Consider the following 15,468-nt stretch of genomic DNA (forward strand, 5'->3'; position numbering starts at 1 on the left):
CACACAGGACGCTAAATGTGTGGTAGATCTGTCTAAATGAGCCACACGTTAAGGAGAGAATCAATAAGGGAGACGCATTTACAGCAAATCTTCAAAGTTCTACTCGTTTAGAGAATCTGTCATCTTATTTAACTTCACACACACAGCAAACAGAGCATCTCTAACATGCAGCTAATGCAGAGAGATTCACTCAGACTCTCCTATGTTAATGAATGTAGCCTTTTATATTAGGGACTCGTGGCAGCAGCAGAAAGTTTAGCTTCACTATTTTTTTTTTGCCGCTTGCCACTGCAGAAGTGTTTATAAAGAGCAGTGGGTTTAGTGGGCCATGATGCTTGGTTGGTGGGGCGTCGCCCTTTTTAATGACCCCTGATGCCGGACCTGGGGACTGTTTTGTCTTCTTTAAAAAATGTAAAAATACAATAGTTTTAGGTCAAAAACTACTGTAAACTATCTCAAAACTATCATAAAACAGTGTCTCAGTCATCAGGCAGTGAATTCATAACCATTTCCTGTAATAACTTTCTGTGAGGGAGCTTTTAGAGGTGGACGTCTGGTTCCTATCACCAAACGTACCGAGTCAGAACAGTTCTGACTCGGTACGTTTATCTAGAACAGAGCGTTTCACACCAAACCACTCTGAATGACTCTGTTTACATCTTAACCAGTTAATTATGCAGATATTTTCAAAAAAACAGTGGATTTCCCCTTTAAAAACAAAGGTGCTCCAATGTGATATAAGAACCACTTTTGGTTCCCTAAAAACCTTCCTAATACAAACTATACCGATTAAAGATTTTTTCCTAGAGCTGTGCATCCAAGCTGGGAATCATTTAGGTAGCTTTCTCTTTAAGAGCGTAACGTATGGAAGCCCCTGAGTTTCGTTTCTCACCTGCAGTGTAAATACAGGTAATTCAGGAAGTAACAGAAACAATGTAGACTACATGTTTAAGTGACAGGTGAGACTATTTTACAGACAGCAGCAGTGTTCAGTGTTTCACAGTGAGTGCTGGTTCAGTCCTGTGGGTAAAAAGTCCTGCCCTGAACTTTCCTTCAGTTATATACAGAACTGTGCAAAGGCCAAAGATCAGCATTCGTTTATATAATGTCCAGTCAAAATGATACAGAAGCCTCAACAGCTAAATCTACTCTCAGCTGTTTGAGTGTCAGTGAGTCACTCTTTCCCTTCATTCCAGCTTCCATTCTTTTCAGGAGACTCACTTTCAGTTCCTCAAAGAATCTGCAGACACACCTCCAAAGTTCAGTCTTAGAAGCTGGTTGATCGTTTTCTGAAGTAATCAAACACATTTAGTGGTGTTGAGGTCTGGACTCTGGGCTGGTCAGTCCATCGTTCAGCTTCTTTGTTTGATGTGTCCGTCTCCTTTTCTCAGTGAGGTTCTTCTTGACAGCTACACATCCTTTCAGACCCATAGCGCTGAGTCGTCTTCTCACAGTGGAAGGATGGACAGAAACACCTGTGGATGTTTTCAGATCTGAAGCAGCTTGATTTTCTCCTCTCTCTCAGAGACGAAAGCTTTAAGTGCTGTTTATCTGATGGGGGCAGTTTTGGTGTCTACCAGGTCTTCCAGGTGGTTGTTAGGAGCCCCATTTTCTCTGTAGCTTTTAGTCAGTTCTTGAACTCCTGTTTTGGAAACTTTCTTATTCCTTATGTAAGTGGATTATCTTACATCTAATCTCTTCAGAAATATGTCTGGAACAACTTGTACTTAATGGTCATTTTGACTGAATATTAGATAAATGAAGGGTCTCTGACTTTTGCACAGCACTGTAGGCCTCAAGTATACGGACTAAAAACACGAGTTTGACTACATGTCAATTTGATGGAATAATAAATGATTAATCACAGTGTTGTAGTGCAGTAAAGTCTCATCAGTATAAATTTTAGAATAAAAGTTAAGACAATTAATACAGATTTTACTATAATAGCACTTTCTGGTTTTCTCATTATTAGTATTCAGATAATATTGAGTATTAAGACCATATCCATGTCAATCTTTTATATATGTATATATAGCATTAATATATCCCACATCTCCCTTCATCAATTTTGGTAGCTTATATAACATCTACAGGCAATGTCAGAAGTTGAGAGGTATAAAACTCAAAATCCTTCACAACCTTGTTTACGTTTCTTGGTTCTATTCTCTCACAGCTAATTTATCCCTAAAATCTCAAATATTATAACGCAAGTATAAAACTGCTGTTCAGTAATTTACAACATATATAAAGCAGATCTATCTAACTCCTAAGATTTCAGTGGATGTTTGTACATATAAATAAGCTGCACTTCCAAGTAGTTATTCTTCTTAAAATTACACACAATTAAACACCTACAGTGTTAAAACCATCCGCTTTAGTCATAACCATCGCACAGCATCACCCAGACCTCACAGCGCAGTTTTGGCGTGAGGTGTGTGGATCAGCGATGGCTGCAGGAGCTGCCTTGAGAGGAGTCGCCTCCTAAATCTGCGGAGAGTTTCTGGAGATAATCCTCGGACTGCATGATGAAGTCCGTCCACTCCTCGCACACCTCGGCCATGCTGGGGCCTGTTCCTCCGTACTCCGGGGGGAAGATGGCCTTTGGGAAATGCTCGAAAAGACTCACCGTGTAGGAGCTGCCATGAAAGTGAATCTGTCGGATGAGATTAAGGCTCATTAACTTCCTTTGTTAAATCCTTTCTCAGTGTCAGTTTGTGACCACAGAGCCTCTCTATATATATACAGATATATTTGCATAGTGGTCCATTCTTAACCTAGATGTGCTGAGAACGGTCAACCACCCAAAATTATATCTGGACTGCAGTCTGAAATTTTACACCTACATAGTGGAGCTATTTGGTAGGTGTTTCTAATAAAGTGGCCAGTTAGAGGAAGCACAGGGTAGGTGTTTCTAATAAAGTGGCCGGCCAGTTAGTGAAAGCGCAAGGTTGGTGCTACTAATAAAATGGCTGGTTAGTGGAAGCACAAGGTTGGTGTTTCTGATAAAGTGGCCAGTGAGTGGAAGCACAAGGTGGGTGTTTCTAATAAAGTGGCCAGTTAGTGAAAGCGCCAGGTTGGTACTACTAATAAAATGGCTGGTTAGTGGAAGCACAGGGTTGATGTTTCTGATAAAGTGGCCAGTGAGTGGAAGCACAAGGTAGGTGTTTCTAATAAAGTGGCCAGTTAGTGGAAGTACAAGTAGGTGATTGGAAGTTTGAAAAATGTTGGTACCGCTAATAAAAACAGAAAGCAGCAATTAGGAAATTCTGTTTGACTTGTATTGAATTGAAGACAGTTTAAAAACACGATAATATTTGGAGTTTTATCTCATTAACTTGTTTTCGTAAATATGTGCTCATTCCAAATATGATGTCTGCAATACATACCAAAAAAAGTTGTTACAGGAGAATGTTTCCCACTGTGTTACATCACCTTTCCTTCAACAGCACTTATTAATCGTTTGGGAACTGAAGACACAAACTGATCTAGTTTTCAAAGCGAAACCTTTTGCTATTCCTCAGTAACACAAGTCTTCAGCTGTGCAGCTGTTCAGGGCCTTCGTTGTGGTATTTTGAACTAAATAAGACACGTTTTCAAAAGGAGACAGTTCTGGATTGCAGGCAGGCCAGTCTAGCACCTGCATGCTGTTGTAAGACGTGAAGAATGTGGCTCAGTGTTGACATGTTGAAATAGTCATGAATGTCCCTGAAACAGACGCCGTCTAGCAGTGTTTCTGGACGTTGTTGATATGTGACATCCACTGTCCACAGTAAAGTCTTAACTTGCTTTGTGGGTGCAGTGATGGACGGTGTTCACAGACAACAGTTTATTAACTTGGACTCGAAGGCCACAATTTGCGAAACGGTAGCCAAGTTCTACCTTCATAACTTCAGAACAGTTTAAGCTACAGACATGATACACATATCAGGACATTCAGCAGACCCGCCCCTAACTAGCAAGCATTCATCGAGCTGTGACGTCAGCATCAGTGAGTGATTCGGCTCAGAAAATCACCCCAAATCCTGATATTATTGCTCTGATTTTTGGTCATTAATATTCCAACAAAGGGTTAAAACAGCGACATGATGCACATATCAGATCACTCATCAGACTCTGCCTCACCATCCAGAGTGATTTCATCCACCTGCAACCATCCATCAGCCAGCAGTCCAGCTCCAAAATCACCCAAACCCACTCGCTACTGTTATATGTACATCTCTGCTTTTAGCCTTCATATTATAAACAAAGGGTTAAAAATAGTGACATGATTTACACGCCCGAACACTCAGAGGGACCTGCCGTCACTAGCCAGAGTGAGAGAAACCAGCTCTAACATCCCACAACCCAGAAATACAGCACAAACACACAGCCAGATCACTGTAAAACCTGCTCTTAGCTCTCTGCTGTAGCCTTCACATGGCAACAAAAGGGTTAAAGCATTCCCGAACCGCCGTGGTGATCACCATCACAGAAACAGGCCAGTCTGAGGGCTCGAAGGGAGGCATTCAGTTGGTTTTCAGCCTTTTCCTTTACGCACAGAGATTTCTCCAATTTTTTTCGGAATATTTTAATGATATTATGCGCTGTAGAGGGTAAAACATCTAAAAATCCTCAATCACTCTTTGAGGAACGTTGATCTTAAACAGATTTTTTGCTGATGCATTTTTGGCAATGTGGCCTCGACTCATCCTCGCTCATAAAGGACTCGGCCTTTCCTGGACGCTTTACTTATACCCAAGCATGACTGACCTGATCACCTGATGAAGATGTTAAACTGCTCCTGTCCCAGCTTTTTTGGAACGTGTTGCAGGCATCAATTTCAGAAAGAACATATATATTTGCAAAAAGTTGATAAGGGTAAAACATTAAACATCTTGTCTTTGTACTCTTTTTGTTTAAATACAGGTCAAAGTAGATTTATAAATCACCGCTTTCTGCTTTTATTTGCATTTTATCTGCTGTCCCAACTTTTCTGGAATCAGGTTTGTACACGGTAGGTGTTTCTAATAAAGTTTCTAACAGGAAATTGGTGCTGAAGTAGATAAATGGTGCTGACCCGTTGTTTGATCTTGTCCGGCAGGAATGGTCGGATCATGGCAAAGACTGGACGGAAAAATATGGGCTCGTTTATCAGGTGGATGCCACGAACTTTCAAGGGAAAGGAATCCTGTGAAACAGAGGAATTAATATGGTCACCTGTTAGTTTAGTGTTTCCATACAAACCAGTGACTCCACAAGGCATCAGTACTGAAGTGCACTGGTGTTGTATTTAATATTATATTGAATCATAGTATAATATAATAGTAAACACTTTCTGCTATAAAGGTTTAAGAATTGTTTTCATTGGTGTTCAGTATCCTGGAATACTGAAAGCGGTTTTGGCACTTTGGTGCTAACTCTGCTCTACGTTTTAATGTCCTTTTTCTGACCAGCAGGTTGACCCCTTAAAATCCCAGGCTTTTTTATACTAAGGCTTATTACTCAGTAACTACAGAGACTTCAATGCAAACTGGCTGAGCTATTCTTAGGTTATAGAAGTGTGTAATAAAACTTTGGGTCCACTGGTGGGCCCTGGCCATTTACGGGGCTAAACCTTAACCTCCTATACTGCCCACATGTGAGTCCACACTTCAATTCCTCACTCTCATAACTACAGAACTTTAACATCAGTTTTCATTGTAAATACTGAACAATTCATAGCAGATACTGAATGATTCATAGCAGATACTGAATAATTCCTAGTAGATACTAAATGATTCATAGTACATACTGAATAATTCATAGCAGATACTGAATGATTCCTAGTAGATACTAAATGATTCATAGTACATACTGAATAATTCATAGCAGATACTGAATGATTCATAGTAGATACTAAATAATTCATAGTGGACACTGAATCATTCATAGCGGATCCTAAATGATTCATAATAGATACTGAATAATTCATAGTAGATACTGAATCATTCATAGTGGACACTGAATCATTCAGAGCGGATCCTAAATGATTCATAATAGATACTATATAATTCATAGTAGATACTGAATCATTCATAGTGGACACTGAATAAGTAATAGCGGATCCTAAATGATTAATAGTAGTTACTGAATAATTCATAGTAGATACTGAATAATACATACAATAATAGTGGACACTGAATAAGTAATAGTGGATCCTGAATAGTTCATAACAGATAACGAATAAATCATATTAGATTCTGAATAATGCACAGCAGAAAGTGAATATTTCCAAATTGAATATCCAAATAACTAATAGTAGTTACTGAATAATTCATTGTAGGTTCTGAATAATTCATATTGGATACTAAATTATTTGTAGTAGTCATACAGTTAATAACTGAGTAATAGACTTGCAGTTTAAGTGAAACTACATCAGAACTCAGAGGTTTAAACCACTGTAAGAAACACGTACTGTGAGTACACACGAAATCTTCTTCGCTAAGGAAGGATTTATCTGGAAAGCGTGAGCAAAGCACCAGCCCTGCAGGTCGAAAATGGCTTTCAGGCCGTTTCTCTGAGTATCTCTCTCCTGGACGATCAGCTCTGACGTGATGAGGCTCACCCGGAAAACCTCATACGCTGTAAACTCCTTCGGATTCCACTGACCTGAAGAAGCACGAGGAAAAACAAGGCAGGACATTTACAGTCTTAAACCGCAGCTCAATGAATCAGGAAAGGTGTCTGAACTTCCTTAGTTTTAGCACTAGAGCTACGAGGCTGATGTAGCATGGTGCTAACTGCATGCATAAGTCAGAGACTCGCCTCAAACTGTGTGGAGTTGTTCAATGAGCTCTAATAGATGTGATTATGTGGCTTCTGTTATCTATAAACATGGTATATATAAACAAAGGTAAGTTTATATTCACAGAAAGTTCCTACATGAAGTGGTTATGAATTCACTGCCTGATGACTGAGACACTGTTTTATGATAGTTTTGAGACGATTTTGGTCAAAAATGTAGTTTTTTTAAAACAGATTTACAATCGAGGGATACATGCAGAGCGTTGTGAGGCAAAATAGTCCCCAAAGATATATTATATCTAAAACTATATTATTTTAGATTTTCCACTATTTTACCATCAACATTCCATATAAACACTCAGAAGACACTATGATAAACCTGAAATAATAAGTTTTCTTGGGGAACTATTTTGCCTCACAGTGCCTTGCATGTATCCCTCCACCATGAATAGATAAAAAAAATTGACACAATGTTTTGGGCCAAAACTTTATCATTAACTATCATAAAACAGTGTCTCAGTCATCAGGCAGTGAATTCATAACCATTTCATGTAGTAACTTTCTGTGAGGGAGCTTTTAGAGGTGGACGTCTGGTTCCTATCACCACCACTGTGAACAGTTCTGACTCTGTAAGTTTCTCTAGAACAGAGCGTTTCACACCAAAACCACTCTGAATGACTCTGTTTACATCTTAACCAGTTAATTATGCAGAAATTTGGAAGAATTGGTGGAGTTTCCCTTTTAATTGTATTTATAAGTACAGTAAAGTATTTTATAATAAGTATAAGGAAAATAAGCAGTAAATTATTAGAGAAACTGTTGCCAGTTACTGTGTATTGTACTGTGTGTTGCTTTACAGTATACAGTTTTGATCTACGCAGTAAAGCAGAACACTCACCTATCCGGTAAATTAAAACTCTACTTCCGGCATCGTCTCTGGACTGAAGGACTCCGTGATAATCGTTCTTCAGAAGGCCGATGACGGAGGACGGTCGCAGATTGGCGCTGATCTCAGGGCATTCCTGTCTCCATTTATGATAGTTAATCAGTAGCTGTAGAGAATAGTTTATGTTATGTGTGGTAGACGATCACAAATATACTAAAAATAACATGTAAATTAAAGAAAATATCCACCACTTTTTCTATATTCCTTCATAATTAACTGGTTAAGATGTAAACAGAGTGGTTCAGAGTGGTTTGGTGTGAAACGCTCTGTTCTAGAGAAACTTACAGAGTCAGAACTGTTCACAGTGGTGGTGATAGGAACCAGACGTCCACCTCTAAAAGCTCCCTCACAGAAAGTTACTACATGAAATGGTTATGAATTCACTGCCTGATGACTGAGACACTGTTTTAGGATAGTTTTGGTCTACAACATACACTATATGGCCAAAAGTTTGTGGACACCAATGGTCATCTGATGTTTCTTTCAAAATTAAGAGTATAACGAGTTTTCCCCCCTTTGCTGAAGTAACAGGGAAGGCTTTACTCTAGATGTTGGAACATTGCTGTGAGGCTTTGATTGAGGTCAGGTACTGATGTTGGATGGTCAGTTCTGGATCACTCCAACTCATCTCAAAGGTACTGGATGGAGCTCCATCACTCCAGAGAACACAGCTCCACTGCTCCACAGCCCAATGCTGGGGGACTTTATACCCCTCCAGCTCACATGGTGCATTGAACATGGTGACCTCAGGTTCATCAGCAGCTGATCCAGAGTGTCCCACTCTATTGGTCAGTGCTTTTCTATGGAGTTTAAACAAGCTGTGTGTGTATTTGAACTTGTGTCAACAGCGAGTGCAGCTGACTTTCACTAATAAGAACGGGGTGTCCACAAACCTTTGGACATATAATGTATTTTAATCAATTGATTTTAATCCATTCATGGTGGAGGGATACATGCAGGGCGCTGTGAGGCAAAATAGTCCCCAAAGAAAACTTATTATTTCAGATTTTCCACTATTTTCCATCATCAACATTCCCTATAAAGCTCAGAAGACTCGTGTAGGTTCACTGGTGGTTCTGGATAGTAAATAAAATGTCTATATTTGTGTTGTAGTCATGGCGACCCCTGGTTCCTATCACCACCACTGTAAAGACATCTGAACCATTTCACACCAAACCACTCTGAATCAGTCTGTTTACATCGCAAACACTGAGTTATACAGACATTTTGAACATTTTGGGTGGAGTTTTCCTTTAAAGTTGAAAGAAATGGACATGATTCTGTTGCTTACAGCTTATCAACAAAGTGCATCTAAAGTACACATTTATATATCTACTTATATTGTCTGTTAAAGCTCCCTTAACACATCTGGCCTACATTTGATGAAAGAAACATTGTTCCTGACCTTCATCATAAGATAAGGGGTAATTAGAGTAACTGCCCCACAATGATAGTATACAACAGTCCAGACTGCTGCCAAACTGAACTGCTCTACAAATTAACTTGGAAAGGCTGAAAAAAAAACTCTCTGTATACTTTTGATGTTTTTTGGTTCCCAGTGTTGTTCTGCTTATCACAACTTGTACTGGAGTTTCAAACCTCAACATATTAGTTTCCACTATAAGCACTACAGTGAGGTTTACAGATCACCAGAGATAGTAAAACATCTTCAACCCCTTAAAATCCCAGGCTTATTACATAAGGCTTTATTACTATTCAGTAACTACAAGATCTTCGATGCTGGCTGAGCTATTCTGAGATTATAGAAGTGTGCAGTAAAACTTGGGGCCTGTAGAGGATTAACCTGTCCAGTAACAGCACTGTGACTGCAGTAAAAGTGAAAGCACCAAAAGTAGAAGCTCAAAAAACTGAGTGATCAAGCAAGAACGGGAAACATTCCTCTTTCAGAGCTACAGCAGTGTCTCCTCAGTTCAGAAACACAGTGTTGTTTAAAGAAGAGGCGATGCAGCTCAGCGGTAAACATGACCCTCTCCTTACTTTTTAAAAACTTGTTGCTGGCATTAAATTCAAAATGGGCACATATTTCAAAAACAACAGTAACATTTCTCAGTGTCAACATTTCATATGGTCTCTATTTTCAATTAAATATAGGGTTTAAAGATTTGCTCATCATTACATTATGGTTTTATTTACATTCTACACAGCGTCCCTACTTTTTTGGAAACGGGTGTAGATAGACAGACAGACAGGCAGGCCGATAGATAGATAGATAGATAGATAGATAGATAGATAGATAGACGGACAGACAGACAAATAGACAGATAGAAAGACAGGCAGACAGATAGAAAGACAGATAAACAGAAAAATAGAGACAGGCAGACAAAGAGATAGAGACAGGCGGACAGATAGATAGAAAGAGACAAATACACAGACAGACAAATATAGACAGACTTACAGACAGAGACAAGCAGAGAGACAGGCAGACAGATAGACAGACAGAGAGACAAGCAGACAGACTTACAGATAGACTGACAGACGGATATAGACAGAAAGACAGATAGAACCGGACAGACAAGCAGACAGTAAGACACAGATATAGACAGACACAGTTATAGACAGACAGGCAAAGAGACAGACAGACTGTCAGATGTACTTCAGTGACCCGTCTAACCCAGTAAACCCAGTAAACTCAGTAAACTGGCTGTGATAAAGTGCAGTTGTTGTTTTCAGGCTCGAGCTCAGACCTTCAGCGCCAAGTCCACGTCGAAGTCCCGCGCCCTGAGGAACTTGATTAAGAAGTGGTCAGACAGATCCAGCTGCACTCTGGAGAAGGTCTCTCTCTCTGCCCGCTGTCGGAGCTCCCGCACATACGGCTTAACCCGCTTCGAGTCGGCGGGCAGGTCGTTCAGATCGCAGTGAGGAAACCCTGAAGCCTTCATAACGGATCACTGCATGCTGGGTCTGCGGGACGGACACCACAGGATCTCCACAGAGCTCCCCACAGGACTTACACAACAGCGGACACACCGGACACACTGAACACAGCACCGGGCCCCGCTCCCCGCCCCCTACACCGCCCCCTACGCCGCCCCGGACGGCCCAAGTTGGCTTCTTGTTCGAATCTCCCGTTCCACCTTAAATGGTGCAATTGCCACCTTCCAGGCGCTTTCCGGGCGCCAGAATGTACCATTTAAGGTGGAACGGAAAACTCGGCCAAGAAGCCAGTTTCAGCCCCATGTTAGGAGCTTTCTGCCTTCAGATTGTGTCGTATTTCAATATAATCAGCAATGTGTTTAAACCTGAACACACATGAGCTTCACCCATTGGTCAGAACACAGTCTACCAGCATTACAGTGGGATTCAGTCAGCCTCGATAGTTCAATCAAAGTCCTTGGCTCAGTTTCACGTTGAATTGCGCCCCCTATAGGACGTCAGTGTAAGTGCTGATGCTAACTAATAAATAAGTGCCAGTGGGCCCAGAGTGAATGGTGCACGATAACACGATAAATAAATTAATTAATATAAGGGTGTTACATACACCCCTGCTGGAAAAGGACCATTATAAACCACTAAGGGTTTTGCTTTCTAATGGGAATCAGTGGTTCCTGCAGAAGACCTTTAGATCCCATTGGGAAACCATCAAATGCATTTAGAATCAGCCACTGATTACCTGTTAAACCATTAGGATCCTTTACACTGTGATAGCAACCCATTAAAAAAGCCATAACACATTACAAAACCATCAGGAACCAACAGAAACACTTACTTACTTAACAGTACACGACATTCTGTACATACTCTACACTGTAAACACTGTATATATTTACATTTCTGTATATTTTGCACTGTATTTTTATATATACTTAACTATACATATGTAATTATATATGTATACTGACTCTAAATCTGGTATTTATATTGTTAATTTATTTATCAAATGTATTATATATACATATATTCTTATTCTTGTCATAGTTATTGTACATTCTGTTATTTTTAGCACAGTGCTACTGTTTACTCTTCTGGTAGATGCTCACTGCATGTCATTGCCTTGTACTGAGCCCTGACAATAAAGTTGAATTTATACGATATGGACAAAAGTATTGGGACACCTACACATCACACCTACAGGAGCTTTTATGAATCCCATTCTAAATCCATAGGCATTAATATGGAGTTGGTCCCCCTTTGCAGCTGTACAAGATTTTGGAGAGTGTCTGTTGGATGAGAGGGCCTTTCTTGCAATCGCTGTTCTAGTTCATCCCAAAGGTGTTGGATGGGGTTGAGGTCAGGGCTCTGTGAGGGCCAGTCAAGTTCTTCCACACCAAACTCACCCAGTCAGGCCTTTATAGAGCTGCTTTGTGCACTGGGGCTCAGTCATGCTGGAACAGGAAAGGTTCTTCCCCAAACTGTTCCACAAAGTTGGAAGTGTCCAAAATGTCTTGGTGCTGAGTCATTAAGATTTCCCTCCACTGGAACTAAGGGTTCTAGACCAACCCCTAAAAAACAGCCCCATATCATCATCCCTTCTCCACCAAACTTTACAGCTGGCACAGTGCAGTCAGGCAGGTAACGTTCTCCAAGCCCAGACTCGTCCATCAGATTGACAGATAGAGAAGCTGATTCGTCACTCCACAGAATACAGTTACACTGCTCCAGAGTCCAGTGGCGCTTTACTCCACCCCAGCCGGCACTTGGCATTGTGGTCTTAGGCTTGTGTGCAGCTGCTCAGTGATGGAAACCCATTTCATGCTGATGTTGCTTCCAGAGGCAGTTTGGAACTCTTTAGTGATGATTCAGCAGAGGATAGACACTGTGCGCTTCAGCACTCGGCGGCCCACTCTGTGAGTTTGTGTGGTCTGCCGCTTTGTAGCTAAGACACTTCCATTTCAAAATAGTAGCACTTACAGTTGTCGCGCAGATCTAGCAGGACAGAAATCTCACAAACTGACTTGTGGCAGAGGAGGCATCCTATGACAGTGCCACGTTTAAAGTCACTGAGCTCTTCAATACGACACTCTACTGCCAGTGTTTGTCTCTCAAGATCGCAAGGCTATGTGCTTAATTTTATCTACCTGTTAGTAATGGGTGTGGCTGAAACACCTGAACTCAATAATTAGGAGGGGTGTCAGAATATTTTTGTCCATATATTTTATCTATCTGTCTATTTATCTATTTATCTATATATCTGTATACACCGATCAGGCATTACATTATGACCACCTCCTTGTTTCTACGCTCATTGTCCATTTTATCAGCTCCACTTACTATATAGGTGCACTTTGTAGTTCTACAGTTACAGACTGTAGTCCATCTGTTTCTCTGCATACTTTGTTAGCCCCCTTTTACCCTGTTCTTCAGTGCTCAGGACCCCCATGGACCCTCACAGAGCAGGTACTATTTGGGTGGTGGATCATTCTCAGCACTGCAGTAACACTGACGTGGTGGTGGTGTGTTAGTGTGTGTTGTGCTGGTATGAGTGGATCAGACACAGCAGTGCTGCTGGAGTTTTTAAACACCTCAGTGTCACTGCTGGACTGAGAATAGTCCACCAACCAAAAATACCAACAGCGTCCTGTGGGCAGCGTCCTGTGACCACTGATGAAGGACTAGAGGATGACCAACACAAACTGTGCAGCAGCAGATGAGCTATCGTCTCTGACTTTACATCTACAAGGTGGACTGATAAGGTAGGAGTGTCTAATAGAGTGGACAGTGAGCGGACACAGTGTTTAAAAACTCCAGCAGCACTGCTGTGTCTGATCCACTCGTACCAGCACAACACACACTAACACACCACCACCACGTCAGTGTTACTGCAGTGCTGAGAATGATCCACCACCCAAATAGTACCTGCTCTGTGAGGGTCCATGGGGGTCCTGAGCACTGAAGAACAGGGTAAAAGGGGGCTAACAAAGTATGCAGAGAAACAGATGGACTACAGTCTGTAACTGTAGAACTACAAAGTGCACCTATATAGTAAGTGGAGCTGATAAAATGGACAGTCAGTGTAGAAACAAAGAGGTGGTCACAGTGTTATGCCTGATCGGTGTATCTATCTATCTGTCTATTAAAGGTTTCTATGTTTTTTCCAGCAGGGCAGCAGCTCAGTAGCCTCTAGGTGGCGACATTTAATGATACTATATCTCGCTGTTATATTATGTGTTGAGACTCATAAAGCCAGTGTGCTGCACTCATTTCTCAAAGACGAGTAAATCTGGATCAGAAACAGGTGAATCCATTGGGAAATTTGTAGATGTTGATATAGAAAACCAAAACAGCTCCTGTCTGACCTCCCAGAGTCTCTGTTCACAGTTTGTTTACAGCACTGGTGGTCTGCTTTCCTCATTAGCAGTGATGAAGCAGACTCTGTTTTGATGCAAAACAGACCACAAAAAAACTTACAATTGTAAATATATAAACTACAAAATACTCCAACTTAAAATGTATCAAAATAAAATAAATAATAAAAATATTTATATATTTATATTTATTTATGAGGTATCCCTTCCCGTATCTGCACTCTGGTGGGTCATTCTCAGCACTGCAGTGACACTGACTGTGGTGTGTTAGTGTGTGTTGTGCTGGTACGAGTGGATCAGACACAGCAGTGCTCTTAATGAACCTAATAAGTGCTTGGTGAGTGTACATATAATATTTGTATATTTATATATAAATATAATTACATTTTTCAATGTGAGCAAATGAAACATGTCTATTAGGAAATGTTCACACAATGTAAACGTTTTGCTTTTATGAGTTTCATAATAATCTTTGATATAATTACACATGTGCCACATACCTGAATCAGAATGTCTACTTATAGTAAATATAATAATAAATATAATAAATGGGATACACTCAAAATGTTCCTATAAAGAACCGTCTACAGCACATTCTCCATCAATCTGAAGAACCCTTTCGCCACGCAAAGAACCCTTTAATCATGCAAATTGTTCTATATTGGACTCAAGGTTCTAAACAAAATTGAATCGGAAAATGTACAGCATGAAATATACACTCTTAAAAAGATGGTTCTGCAAAGGTTCTTTAGTGAAGAAAATGGTTCTATGTAGAACCATGAACACTCAGAGAACTGTTTGCATGATTAAAAGGTTCTTTGCATGGTGAAATGGTTCTGTGTTGTACATGATTTTGTTCAGAATCTTTCTGAAAAGGGTTCTATACAGCACCAAAAAAGGTTCTGCTATTATTACAATATGAAGCCTGTAACAATAGCAGAACCCTTTTTGGTGATCTAGAACCATTTTCAACACATTCTCTAGCAATCTGAAGAAAAATTTCACCATGCAAAGTGCAAAGGGTTCTATGTAGAACTTATGGTTCCAAAAAAAATTTAATGTGAACATGTACAGCATGAAATACACTCATTAAAAAGATGGTTCTTCAAAGGTTCTTTATTACAGAAAATGGTTCTACATAGAACCATGAACACTCAGAGAACCCTTTGCATGATTAAATGGTTCTTTGCATCATAAAAGGGTTCTTCAGATTGATGGAGAATGTGCTGTCGATGTTCCTATATAGAACCTGTTTGAAAAGGGTTCTGTACAGTCCCCAAAAAGGTTCTGCTATTATTACGATATCAAGCCTGTAACAATTGCAGAACCCTTTTTGGTGCTCTATAGAACCATCTACAACACATTCTCTCTCTGAAGAACCATTTAATCATAAAAAAGGTTGTATACAGAACCTATGGTTCCAAATAAAACTGAATATGAACATGTACAGCATGAAATACACTCTTTAAAAAGATGGTTCTTCAAGGGTTCTTTAGT

The 15,468-nt window shown here is 40.2% G+C and overlaps 1 protein-coding gene across 1 annotated transcript; it reads right to left on the reverse strand.

The window, feature by feature from the left end:
• Positions 1–1,837: 1,837 nt before the first annotated feature.
• ttpa (tocopherol (alpha) transfer protein) lies at positions 1,838–10,722 on the reverse strand. Its single transcript, XM_036565387.1, has 5 exons — positions 10,414–10,722; positions 7,661–7,814; positions 6,434–6,627; positions 5,057–5,167; positions 1,838–2,653 (listed from the first exon to the last, which is right to left on the reverse strand). Exons 1-5 carry the CDS (start codon positions 10,606–10,608, stop codon positions 2,441–2,443), a joined length of 867 nt encoding a protein of 288 aa, XP_036421280.1. The 5' UTR covers positions 10,609–10,722; the 3' UTR covers positions 1,838–2,440.
• Between the last annotated feature and the right edge of the window lie 4,746 nt (positions 10,723–15,468).

Source organism: Colossoma macropomum, unplaced genomic scaffold (assembly GCF_904425465.1).
Source record: "Colossoma macropomum unplaced genomic scaffold, Colossoma_macropomum, whole genome shotgun sequence".
NCBI lineage: Eukaryota > Metazoa > Chordata > Actinopteri > Characiformes > Serrasalmidae > Colossoma > Colossoma macropomum.

Excerpts from the sequence above, each read along its gene's own strand:
- ttpa (XM_036565387.1), bottom strand. The coding sequence starts at position 10,608 with ATGAAGGCTTCAGGGTTTCCTCACTGCGATCTGAACGACCTGCCCGCC. Across the intron at positions 7,815-10,413 it reads ACGTGGACTTGGCGCTGAAG|CTACTGATTAACTATCATAA; the intron begins GTCTGAGCTCGA and ends TATTCTCTACAG. Across the intron at positions 5,168-6,433 it reads AGATTTCGTGTGTACTCACA|GATTCCTTTCCCTTGAAAGT; the intron begins GTACGTGTTTCT and ends TCTGTTTCACAG.